Raw genomic sequence first — 12982 nt, 5'->3', positions numbered from 1 at the left:
TAGATCGTGCAATCGTCATTCCGGGGTCTATACAAATAGACGAACCAAAGGTTCAAAATACTTTGAGACCTACATGGAGCATGATTTAATGATTGACAGCGCAAAAGAATTCCAATCATTCTTTGACGTGAAAGATGTAACCCAACCCCATTGCGGCGCACATTTTTAAAGTCCAGAGCACTGTGCAAGGGTCCTTGAACTTCTCTTTCTCATTATAGATGATAAGATTTATAACCTTGAAACCGGTTTAAATTTATAATTTTTTAATAAAATTAGGCTCGAAGTAGTATATGGTCCGACCCACTGAATCAAGCTCAGGAAAGACTACGAGAGTAATCGAACCAAACCCACAAACGCCTCAGTGGGCCACCAAAATGGTGGGGAACCAAGGATTGGAGGGTGGTACGCCTTATCGCGTGGCAGAATTCCATTTTCAACTCATGGCGGAAGTCCCACTTTCCAAGCTCACCCCGCTGTAAAACACTTACGTCGGACAGATGGATAGATAGATACGTCTAGTCGGTAACCTGTGAGCGAAAAGCTCCCGATCTCTCTTTCCTGTTCTTCTCTCGCTTTGTTCCCTTCCTGCCAGAGAGAGAGAGAGAGAGCTGTGGAGTGGTGGGTCTTTTCTCTGTGTGATTGATGCTTTATTCCTTCAATTTCTCTTCGTTCTCGGAATCGAAATGGAGCGGTACGAGGTGTTGAGGGATATCGGGTCTGGTAATTTTGGGGTGGCCAAGCTGGTTAGAGATGTTCGGACCAAGGAACTCTATGCTGTGAAGCTTATAGAGAGAGGACAGAAGGTTGTACCTCTTTTCCTTTCTCTGTTTTCTGTGTGGATTCTGCTTAAAAATCCAATTTTGTTATTTGGTGATCCCGTAGTTTGCCAAATTAGCAATCTTTTTGAAGGTTTTTCTATTTACGGATACTGTTCATAGCCATTGACGAACGTTTTGTTTTGTGGGACTGAGGAGACTTTTGCTGTGATGACAGAAGGTTCCACTTCCTTTTTATCTATACTTTCTTTAGTTTTATTTCAGTCGTACTGCCTAGAAATCCAATCTCGATAGCTCGATTTTGCTTAGATTGCGCAGTTTTGCGACTTTTTCTCGAGTATTTGTTATCCACTGTTTTACTGATTCCTTTTAAGTTGCAAGTACTGTTGAATTATAAATCAGATGTTTGCTTGGGCAGATTGATGAGCATGTTCAGAGAGAGATCATGAATCACAGATCATTGAGGCATCCAAATATAGTTAGATTCAAGGAGGTATTTATTGGTATCCCTATTAAATAAACTTTTTCCCGTGCCACGTTAAGATGGCACTTTGAGCGTCCTTCTCTTAACTTGCCTTGTATGCCCCATGAAGATTATATGAGTTATGTACTTTACACTGATTAGATGAATTATCTCTGTCTACTCTTTGTTGTATTGTTGATCCTGGTTATCCTCATGTTCCGATCAATTACTGGTTCAACATTTTAACAAGAGAAGTACCTGTTCCATGTGTATATAATAAAAGATTTGTTGATAAAGCTTCTCTTCATGGAGGACTTTGTGGAGTTCTATCGTCAAAGTTGGAGTTGTAAACATGTATTATGATTATCTATTACCTTTTCAGAAAAACTGTATCTGTTTGCTCACTTGTGAATCCTTCTGAGACCAGTGATAGTCTCTAATGTCTCCGCTCTGGTTTTCCCACTTGTAAATATCTTCAGCTTGTGCGTCAATAAAGCCTGGGTGGCATTAACCTTACATTTGCATCAACCAAAAAAAAAAAAAAAAACTTTTCAGAAAAAGCACAACATAGTTCTAGGATATGAAAGAACAAACAATTTTCACGGGGCCGATGTTAAATCAATGTAGAGAACAGATGAATAACCCTGATTTGACGAATTACCACTCCAAAAACTGCCAGTTTGTTGGGGGGCCGCCACATGATCAGCTCCCAAAACTGTTACCAGCCCTGATTCTTTAGGATTATTCACCTCTTCTCGTATTATTTTTGCATTTTCATGTCCAAAATTAACTACCGAGCTTTCTTTCTGGAGAACTTTTGCTTCTTATGTGCAATAAAAAGCTTAGTTTCTTAAATTTGCAAAGCACATTTTCCATACACTAACTTAAATGTGCTCAATCAGTCCTGCTATATACTATTATGCGAAAGTTTTCGTCATCAAATTAGGTATTAAATCATGAAACAGAGTTTAGCTATTTTAGTTCCAGGCAATCTTAAACTATCACCAAGCTGGTTACTTGGTCAACCGCAGTAATCTCATTAATTAGCTAAATAATCTATCATGTTACTTTCCACTTGTGATGATGATATCTCCATATTGAGTACCTTGTTGTACATTACTCAGAGCTTCTATTGTGAACTGTGAAGTAATCTTGCTTAACATTATAGAGCTTGCTAGAATCTGATGGTAAGGCTATATCGAACACAAGAGTATGGTTTAACTGTATGCTGTTTCCGAATAGCTGCATTTTCTGTTTCTGAAAGATGTTCTGTTAATCCTTTCAGAATTTATATTATATTTATATATTTGCAGATATGTTTTAAGACTCGTCAGAATACTAGTCAATTAGTTACATTGCATTTGGATTGTTGCTTGATTTACAGGTACATGCCAACATATTAACCTGCTTCTGTTCATTATCATTTCTATGAATTTATTTTTCGATAGTGGGTTTTCAGGACATTTTCCATTTCTAAATTACTGATACACAACTTATTTGATAGAATACCGTGTACTGAAAAACCAATTATCTATTCCTAAAATCCACTGTATCTATGTGCATTTATAGCAGTGTTTTTTTACTTAAAACACAAGATTTGTATAGCACAGAGTTTATAGGATTTAAATAGTGTTCACCATAAACCATGATGGACTACATGTCGTTGATTCTATTCGTAGGCTGCTAATAAAAGCATGATACTGTAAAGTTCTCTATGATATTATGAGTTGTATGGATAAATATTACCTCCCTCAAAATATCGGACTTAGTAAGTAAAGCTCTAAATTCACTTTATCTCTTTGTTACATAGGCTGGGTCCTTCCCAAGCCTGGTATCTCCTATAATGGAAGAGCTTGTTCCACCACTGAATGGACTTTTGACTCTTTAGTTTTAGATTATAGAGATGGAAGAAGCTTAAACTTGCATAAAGTCCAATTAATTGCTCCATGAAAGGAGTTTCTGAAAAAAAAAATTCTACTGAATCCATGCCATTATAAGGTAGGTCAGATTAGATAAGTGATTTTGAAAAAACTAACAGAACAACAACTTATTTGTTTCCAAAGCATCATAGTTCTAGTTTCTCCCATGTTGAGGTCTAGCCTGCTAAATATGACTATCTGTGACTGCTCCTCTCTCTTATTATTGGTTTTGTGGTGCTTTACCAAAAATCTTGTGTCCACTCTATATGATTAAACCAAAAAGTTTCTTTTCAGGTCTTGCTGACACCAACCCATCTAGCCATAGTTATGGAATATGCTGCTGGTGGTGAGCTTTTTGAGCGGATATGCAATGCAGGGAGATTCAGCGAGGATGAGGTAGAAATATATTCTCATTGTCTTCGATTTTGTTGATATGATATATGGTAAAGTTTCTATTTGATTTGATTGTTGTTTGTCACATTTGAAACAGGCACGTTTTTTCTTTCAACAATTGATTTCAGGAGTCAGCTATTGTCATTCCATGGTATTTATTTGTGTTTGTCCTGCCCTAGTAAAACTCAATATCCTACTCCATGTATTGATAGCTTTATGATTCTTGACATGGCAGCAAATATGTCATCGGGATCTTAAGCTAGAAAATACTCTATTGGATGGTAGCACAGCACCCCGCCTTAAGATATGTGATTTTGGTTACTCAAAGGTAATTGACTGTTGCAAGGCTAGAAATTTCAGCTTAAGACAAATACATGACCATATCTCTCTCATCTTCCAGTCTTCAGTGCTGCATTCCCAACCAAAATCCACTGTTGGCACGCCAGCTTACATTGCACCAGAGGTTCTCTCAAGAAAAGAATATGATGGAAAGGTTAGTTCAGCTTATGTTTTCATCTATTGTCCAAGAGTTTTTTACCGAAACTAATCAACTGGCTAGTGAAAATTCTAGATTGCAGATGTTTGGTCATGTGGAGTAACATTATATGTAATGCTTGTTGGTGCTTATCCCTTCGAGGACCCAGATGATCCAAGGAATTTTCGAAAGACAATTGGGGTGAGTATCTAGCACCCTTCCAGAGCTAGAAAGATGATTGGAAAATTCTTGGTGCTTCTTTCAGCAATTCTAGAAATGTCCTCTAATATGTTGGACCAGGATTGGAAAGAGATCCTGCTCTATCTTTCATATAGTCTGAGTGGACCATAATTAGAGTGTGATATTTTCTTTTATTTGCTGATCTCATTGATCACTGAAAATTCAGTTCAAGTTAATAGTTATCTTAACAGTAGACATGTTTTAGCTTTGTTAACTAAAGAAAAATCTTTTTCTTTGGCAGCGGATACTTAGCGTCCAATACTCTATTCCAGATTATGTACGAGTGTCCATGGAATGTAGACATCTTTTGTCTCGGATATTTGTAGCTAATCCTGAACAGGTAAAACATTCTTAGGGACTTGGTCGCTTTTCGAGCTTGGCCATGCTATATGGAATGGAGACAGCAATTTATATATTTTATGACTTTAAAAGTTGATTTTGTCACTGTTTCTGCAAAATCACTCTCACAGTTTTTTGCAGAACCATTTATTCACAGTTTTTTGTTTTTTTTTTTTTGTACCATTCTTGTTTCGACTAAATGTATTAGTACATCTCTCAGGCATTCATCTATGGCAGTTGATGGTCTTATTACTCTGTTTGGTGCTTTCTTGCAGAGGATTACCATTCCAGAAATAAAAAACCACCCATGGTTTCTAAAGAACCTGCCGATCGAGCTAACCGATGAGTACCAGAACAGATTGCAGAGTTCCAACACCAACACCCCGTCCCAAAGCATTGAAGAAGTCATGGCCATCATACAAGAGGCACGGAAGCCTTCTGAGGGTCCAAAACTTGGTGGTGAGCACTTTGTTGGTGGCAGCAGCATGGACCTAGATGACATAGATGCAGATGTGGATCTTGATGATATTGAGACAAGCGGAGATTTTGTCTGTGCTCTTTAAATGTCAAGAATACATGATCTGCCTTCTAGCATCTGGTTGGTGCGTGACTTCTTTCTTCTCGGGAGGAAAGCAGGATTGTTAACTCGATGAGGAACAATTCCAATTTGTCATGGGTAGAGATCCGTTGTTGTGTAAATGAACTTAGTGAACATCTCATGAATCTTTGACGTCCCAAGTACCATTTGTTTGCTCTTATGCTAAAATCTTGGTTACTTTTGATATAATTAATAGGCTTAATTAACTTTGCTTATATGCACCGATCAACATTGTATGCTTAATGTCTTTGTTGTTGTCGTTCTAGATTTGTTGGAAATAGAGGATGCTGAGATTTACCCTACTTTCAGAATTGGTATAAATTTCCTCATCTATTTTATTTCTTGGACTATATTTACATTTTCTGACATAATATTTGATGGGAATGAGAGTATGATGGATGTCCTGACTCACTTTTCAAGTTTTAAGAATTTCTCATGAAGACAGATGCATAGCCCTAGCTTGAGGGTTACCACAAAAAAAAAATCATTTATGGACCATCACCAAACCAGCTTCCTAAACTGTTTCCAACTCTGATTCTTTTTAGGGTTATTCACCTCTAGTATTTTTTATATCCAAATTTAACCACTGAGCTTTCTTCCTGGAGACCATTTGGAACTTCTTAGTTGCAATAAAAACCTTAATTTCTTAAATTTGCATGTTATATTTTCCAGAGACTAAATCAATTTTGTAATATGGTGGGGTATTATTATCTCAAATTTGTTTCCTCATCAAGAGGCATCAACTTATCAAACAAAGTATAGCTATTTTAGCTCTGGCAGTCTTACATTTGAGTTATCAGCAAGCTGGTTACTCGGTCCACCCTGCTAAATCTCGTTAAGTTGGTGAGTTCCGTATCAGGATGGTGTTTGTTATTATTATTTTTTTTTTTTGGTCGAAGAAAATGGTGTTTGTAAAATTATGATGCTTATAATCAGTTCTGTTCGAGACTTCTAATGATGATATCTTCTAAAAAGCTCTTTTTTCTTTTTCCTTTACCTGTGAACTTTGGATTTAGAATTTGGATAAAATATTTGTATACATTGGGATGGTGAGGGCTGGTATTAAAAATCATTCTTGTTTACAATGGAGAGGGCTGTACAAGGTCTATGAATAGAAGTATTGGATCATTTTTGAAAAATGTATAAGTAACGGGAAATTTATCCTTTTACTGTGTAAACAATTAAAAAAAAAAAATCTGACCGAAAATATCATTGCACTTTTTATATTTTTCTATTTTATACATATTGATTTTTTTATATATTTTTCAATTTATTTAACATTTTTAATTATGATTTTATGGGTTATTAGGTTGACGGCAACTAAAACGGGTTTGTTCGAGGCAACGGGTCGGGAACACTGATTCAATCCACGGGTGTATTTGGAGCGTGTGATTTAGATCTGATGGTAGCCCAACCACTGATTTCCGGATTAGGCTCGGGGGCGGACAGGCATCAGGTAAACTGGTTCAAGTTCCAATCTAAGGAAGCAATCGAACGGCACAGATCAGCCAATCCGTCGAAGAGTGAACGGTCCAGATCATTAAGACATAACAAGCCCTAACGCTCCGCGTTCTCTATATAAGACCCAGCCGGAAGCGCCCCAAAGTCTCAGAGGAAAACCTAGCGGCCGCGATTCCTTGTACACTCGCGTGCCCCTCCGCGATAGCCCAGGGAAACTCGATCCAAGATGAAGGTACTGGTCCAAAATCCTTGAATATTTGGCTAAAATTTGCGATTTTTCATCGATGTTGTGGTCTCTTTTTATCGGTGCTGGTTGTTTTGGATCATTTCCGCTTCATTTTGGGCTGCCTTATCCGCTTTTTGTTGATTTTTTCCCCTAATTTTGCAGTTCAATATCGCGAATCCTACCACTGGGTGCCAGAAGAAGCTTGAGATTGATGACGATCAGAAGCTGTAAGTTTTTTTGGTTATTTTTCTGTTAGTATCTTTTTCTTTTGTCTCTTATTCATAGATCTTATGGAGTCTGCTCTTCTTCAATTGGACTTTTTTTTAAAATTTCTTATTTGTAATTTTATTCTTTACCTTGAAGTATTCTAAGCTGTATTAGTGATTTAATTGATGGGGCTGTGAGAGTTTGAGGGTTGGTAGAGTGGAAAAGTTGGCAACTTTGCATGGTCGAAATCATGCTCGTTCTGGATACGAAATTGTCCTAATCAGCAGCTTAGGTGATAAAATTATAATTTATTTAGTCTCACTGCTTAATCTTGCATTTTTGAGATAACCCTGAGAAGCCCATCGCGGTATTTGATTCTCTATGTTCAATGAATGTAGTTCTGTATTTTGTTTTAGTTATAAGCTTTATTAAGTGCGGACTGGAATTGATACCTTGGTAAGATGGCATCTTTGTTTAATAGAGAGAATTCAACTTGTGATCTGAGTTGTAAACAGAAGAGGTTCACTTTGCAGGAAGATCTATGCTTCAGTTTTTGTATTACCAGTTTGCCATAGTTTTGCATTCAGTTTCTATGTGGGCATGATAACAGATTCCTCCAGATCCAAGTTTTCATGTCCAAGTCATGCAATTGATGAGGGATCATATTCTTTTGTTTATCGAGGGGAGAAATGTTCCCCACCAACGCATAGTTTTGCATTCAGTTCCTATGTGGGCATGATAACAGATTCCTCCAGATCCAAGTTTTCATGTCCAAGTCATGCAATTGATGAGGGATCATATTCTTTTGTTTATCCAGGGGAGAAATGTTCCCCACCAACGCCCCCCTCCCCACTCCCCCTTCCCCTCCTTCCCAACCTTGTTTCACAATTTTTTTTTTTTCTGTAACTAGGTTTGTCATGTTGCATGACACCTTGACACCTTTTTTTTTTTATGCATCATAAATATGTTTATACTACTGATCAATCAGCCGATGTCTCTAATTCTCAAAGCTCAGGGTTTTTTTATGTCATCAACTATCTTCTCTTCTTCCTTCTGAAAATCTATTTTGGTATAGTCAAACTCGTGGAACCTTGTTAATGATTCTGTAAATCCTAATAATAAGGGCATGAATGAGATATGTGCTTTACATACCTTACAAAAGCTTATCTAGAGAAGCTGTGTATACTTCACGCTATGTTACCTTTCTAGCTTTAGTGTCATTTCTTTTATCCCATTTCTTGTTAAAAAAATTGAGGTGCCTCATGTTACAGGCAATGTGAGCCATGGAATGCTCTTTTGAGTAGACACAAGGGAAAGTTAAATTACTTAGCCAGGACCATGTTTAATACTGTATGGCTGGCATGTAATCAGTTGTACTCCATTGTTAAATATTTCATTTCCAGAACTAACAATCTTCTTGAATATGCTATGGGCTTTGTGAAATCTCTGGCAATTTGCACTTGCATGCGTTCTATGGTTCTTGTCCTTGAGGAACTTCTGCTCTTTATCTTTTTTCCCCACTTTCCAATTCCACATATTATAGTTATTATTAATCTTGAGTGAGACTTCATATTGCTCAAGCAAACTTACCAGTGTCGAGGTAGACAGGATCCCTGCAATGAACATATGAGTGCAGTTATATGTTTTCTAATTTGATTTTATTCCTGGTTTGTAGTGTCATCTCAAACCATTAGCTCAAGGATCTGTAGTTAAATTTATATTGTTAACTTACAAAATATCTTTGAGCATCTTCTTGCGATAAAGTTATGCAGTTCTGAATGTTGTTGTCAAACGTACGAATAAAAATGTTGCTATATGATGAAAAGACCATTATACAACAATATGTTTTGTGATGTATTTTCTATACTGTTTGGGATTTTTTTCATGAAAATTCACGTCAATTCAATTTTGTAAAAATACAGGTATCTTAATGTCTTGTTCCAGAAACAGTCTATTTTGGATTTTATTTGACCATGATACCCCTGCTCCCATGCCTACCAAATATTCCTGCAAGTTTAATAAGTGCAACTCTTTTTCTAAAAGTAAACATGCAGTGGGTTTTTCTGCAAAACCCTGTGGAGGTAATGCATGATGGTGCATATTGCAGATATTGTCAGCTCTGTAGGAATTTCTCTTATGGAGCCGTTAAAAACCCTTGCTTAGGCAACTATTGATTTTAAAGTAGCAGTTTAATGTGATTTGTGGAATCCCCAATGCCATAATCTTATGGCCTTTTAGTTTAATTTTTATGTCGGTTTAATATGTACATGTTTTTCACATGTCATAGTTCTGCATGATTGCATCTGAATGCGTGAAATGATGTCCCTAGATTCGAGACATAATTTTTTTGGGCTCAGAAGGAAAAGAGTTTCGGTCTGACTCACAAGCTGTTCAAGTTTTTTCACTTGATGTAAAAACTGTTTTATGTTATTTACATGCTTATAGCAGTCAAATGAGAGTGGCCGCCAACATGCTAATTATTTTACTGGGAGCAGTTCGTTGAACGACTGCATTTTATGCTTTGCTGTGTCTTCTATTACTTCTATAAATATGATGATGAACCTTAATATGTGGGTTTATGACAAATGTGCAGTCGTGCATTTTTTGACAAGAGGATCTCTCAGGAGGTCAGCGGAGATTCCCTTGGTGAGGTATGGCTCAGCCACAACTCATTTAAGAAAAGAATGCTGGAAGTCCTTTTTCTGGCTCATGTACATATTCTCCAAGGAAAAACTTAGGAATCATATAACAATGACTATTTGCTTGCATGTACAGGAGTTCAAGGGCTATGTTTTCAAAATCATGGGAGGCTGTGACAAACAAGGGTTTCCCATGAAGCAGGGAGTGCTGACCCCTGGACGTGTCCGTCTGTTGCTGCACAGAGGCATGCTTACAAGTTTTACTTCACTTATTTATTTTTGTGTGTATGATTGCGTGCGTGCATGTGGGGGCCGGGCGGGGTGGGGGTGAGGTCAGGGTAGGGGGTGCTCATGCATGCTTCTGAAAAAGGAAGTGCTGTATGAAGGGGCCCAATTTATTGCTCAATTTGTTATCCTCATTTGTTATGGAACCTTTATGGCAGGAACACCTTGCTTCCGTGGATATGGCAGGCGCAATGGAGAGCGCAGGAGGAAATCTGTTCGAGGGTGTATTGTCAGTCCTGATCTTTCAGTTCTGAACTTGGTTATTGTTAAAAAGGGTGAGAATGATCTGCCTGGATTGACTGACATCGAGAAGCCTAGAATGAGAGGACCAAAGAGGGCCTCCAAAATCCGGAAGCTGTTCAACCTCTCAAAGGAGGATGATGTGCGCAAATATGTCAACACATACCGCCGAACTTTCACTACTAAATCAGGTGGGTTGAATATTTATAATTGCTGGTTTTTACAGTATTCTTATATTTTTATGATTTCATAATGTCAAGCACTTGATGATTATCTAAAGCCTCCCAGAATTGTAGTTCCATTATGTTTATTCTTGTGCTTTATCATCGATAATTTTGAAATGTTTGGTAGGAAAGGTTTTATTCAGCGAGGGCATCTGCTACATTCTCATAGGACTTGTATCGAACCTCCTCATCTGTGGGTATGCTGTGTTTATTGTCATGCATGTTCATCATTTGTTTAGCAATGATGGACAGCCGTGAGTTTGGCAACAAGTCATGAGAAGACCAACGCTTCAATCATCCTCTTCTATTGTTAAATATCTCTACCAATACTTTCTGAGAACTCGTTGAGTAATGTTGATGGTCCTGATCCTAACTTCCACAGTAGTTCTTAGGATTGATTGTTATTGCCCTACTCAGGAAAAATTGTATTTATGCTTTCTGGAATAATTTTTCATTCTTTAAAATGTGTTGGTGCAACATTGCAGGAGTAACAGCTGCGTGCGGCTCCATTTTTAGTCTTAACTTTTGACCTTGAACCAACATGACATGCTTGTTGACATGCTTGCAGGTAAGAAGTGCAGCAAGGCGCCCAAGATTCAAAGGCTCGTGACTCCCCTGACACTCCAAAGAAAGCGCGCCAGAATTGCCGAGAAGAAGAGGAGGATCGCCAAGGCTAAGGCAGAAGCAGCTGAGTATCAGAAGCTTCTTGCAATGAGGCTCAAGGAACAGCGTGAACGCAGAAGTGAAAGTCTGGCGAAGAGGAGATCTAAGCTCTCTGCTGCCTCCAAGCTATCTGCTGCAGCTTAGATACAAGGTCGTTTAACCGGAAAAAAAAAAAAATGTTTGGATGGTAGCTGTCATTTTGACCGCATGCATATGTTCGTTAGTTTGGTTGGTGGTTGGGATTTTGTGTCGGACTAGAGTCCGCACTGTTTTTTGAATGTTGCATCTCAGTATGTTGGGATTCTGCCATATGGTATTTAATGCTCTTTGCCTCTGAAGTTTGAAATTAAATCATGAGTGCTCGAGCAGATTGCTGCATGGTGAGGGACACTGGCAAGTGTTGAGACCAAGTCTCTCTCTCTCTCTCTCTCGCACACTGGTAGAGATGGACGGACGTTTCTTTTCGAATGAAGTTTGTGATTGTAACGCGGCTCTTCGAGGTATGTCTTGATTGTGAGGAGTCGGACCTCGACTCATACCGATTCTAAATGTGGCAGCACGTGGGGTCCATCTGGGTGTTAATGGAGGAAGCTGCTTTTTTTCATTATTTAACATGATTGAAGATGTTGCCATTACGCCTCACCAAAGCAATTGGGAAAGTTCGAGTCCAGACCCCAGCCGAAACTTTAAAAGCAATTTCAGACCTCAGGCTGCATGGAAACCAAGCGGAGGTTAGAGATAGATGAGAGGTGGGAGAGAGATTAGGAGGGGAAGAGAGGAGAGAAGAGAGAGGCAAGAAGAGGGGTGAGCGACATCGGAACGGACCAGGCTTGTTTTTGGGCGCACTGGGCCTATGATCGTGCTCACGCTTTGCTCGAGAAGACCCACTCAATCATCAGTCCGAACCCAGCTCAAAGTTTATTACGGATCATCGCTGAGAACTTTTACCTTAACTATTGCTCAAGCGAAAATTACGGATCATCATCATCAAATATGACATGGAGGGAATGGATGGATTACGAAACCTGGGAAGGCTTCATGGAAAAACATATAGAACTACCTTAGTAGCTTTAGGCAAAAGAAGGGCCTGCTGATGTATGAGAAAGCTGTCGGTGTATCAAGTGATCTATACAACTCAAAAAGCTCAGATGTTTTGTGTCCTGGTTGTCCAGGCATTGACCATATAATGTCGGCACGGAGCTCGCGCAAGTTCCAACTGAATATTAGATGTCATACTCGTTCTCAATTTCAGTGTTTCTTAGGGAAAAAACCACCCCAGCCAATGAAAGGTTCCTACGCTTAGCGTAAACAAAAACGTAGGTCTCGAGTGCACTAAAGTAGACATCCACTCAGGGCCAAACTTTAATGTTGATGCTGGCAAAAGCCACGCCAATAGTAGAAGTCATCAGCGAATAACAAAGCCGGTTCAGGGGAGTGATTGTTGCATCACAGACTATCAGGCTCCTCGAAATTCAAATGTGAGAGTCAGATCCCCAGGATATAAGCAGTTACTGCCAATGTTAGACAATTACCACGTGAGCATCTGCGAAACGTGCTTTAAGCAATAGCAAAATGATGTCTGCATTTAGGAGAAACCTATCAGTTAGGAAATATCACAAGAAAATGAAACTTAGACATTCGGCAAAGAGAGATCAAGTCTTGCGTATCTGAGAGTTTATATTTAGCTGTATGTGTTAGTCGATCGTGACTAGCTATGGCTTAACCATCTAACAAACTCTTCTAATGACCTAACAAATTTTGTAACGGCCTCTCATCATCTTTTCTATAAATAAAAAATGAGGGATCCTCCAATAGCAAGTTCTAATTTTTAAAA

General features: G+C 38.5%; 2 protein-coding genes across 5 annotated transcripts; both read left to right on the top strand.

Annotated features, from left to right (window-relative positions):
• The first annotated feature begins 516 nt into the window (after positions 1-516).
• LOC105041929 (serine/threonine-protein kinase SAPK2) lies at positions 517-5418 on the top strand. 4 transcript variants are annotated; one of them, XM_010918999.4, is made up of 9 exons: positions 517-803; positions 1195-1269; positions 3453-3554; positions 3649-3702; positions 3787-3879; positions 3952-4044; positions 4123-4227; positions 4508-4606; positions 4881-5418. In XM_010918999.4, the coding sequence occupies exons 1-9, from the start codon at positions 684-686 to the stop codon at positions 5166-5168; spliced, it is 1029 nt and encodes a 342-aa protein (XP_010917301.1). In that variant the 5' UTR covers positions 517-683; the 3' UTR covers positions 5169-5418. The 4 variants fall into 4 exon arrangements, with proteins under 4 accessions (XP_010917301.1, XP_029119428.1, XP_019704943.1 ...); XM_029263595.2 differs by lacking the exon at positions 1195-1269; XM_019849384.3 differs by having other exon boundaries at positions 3787-4044.
• Positions 5419-6756: 1338 nt separating this feature from the next.
• On the top strand, positions 6757-11499 carry LOC105041930 (small ribosomal subunit protein eS6). Its single transcript, XM_010919000.3, has 6 exons — positions 6757-6896; positions 7053-7117; positions 9691-9748; positions 9873-9981; positions 10180-10452; positions 11054-11499. Exons 1-6 carry the CDS (start codon positions 6891-6893, stop codon positions 11290-11292), a joined length of 750 nt encoding a protein of 249 aa, XP_010917302.1. The 5' UTR covers positions 6757-6890; the 3' UTR covers positions 11293-11499.
• Positions 11500-12982: the final 1483 nt, after the last annotated feature.

This window comes from Elaeis guineensis, chromosome 3, assembly GCF_000442705.2.
Source record: "Elaeis guineensis isolate ETL-2024a chromosome 3, EG11, whole genome shotgun sequence".
NCBI lineage: Eukaryota > Viridiplantae > Streptophyta > Magnoliopsida > Arecales > Arecaceae > Elaeis > Elaeis guineensis.
The sequence above is the reverse complement of the archived record's forward strand: the minus strand, read 5'-3'. Positions and strand labels throughout refer to the sequence as shown.

Coding starts and splice junctions, on each gene's coding strand:
- LOC105041930 (XM_010919000.3), top strand. Junction 7,118..9,690: donor ATTGATGACGATCAGAAGCT/GTAAGTTTTTTT, acceptor ACAAATGTGCAG/TCGTGCATTTTTTGACAAGA. Junction 10,453..11,053: donor AACTTTCACTACTAAATCAG/GTGGGTTGAATA, acceptor ACATGCTTGCAG/GTAAGAAGTGCAGCAAGGCG.
- LOC105041929 (XM_019849384.3), top strand. CDS start 684: ATGGAGCGGTACGAGGTGTTGAGGGATATCGGGTCTGGTAATTTTGGG. Junction 804..1,194: donor TTATAGAGAGAGGACAGAAG/GTTGTACCTCTT, acceptor TTGCTTGGGCAG/ATTGATGAGCATGTTCAGAG. Junction 4,228..4,507: donor ATTTTCGAAAGACAATTGGG/GTGAGTATCTAG, acceptor TTTCTTTGGCAG/CGGATACTTAGCGTCCAATA.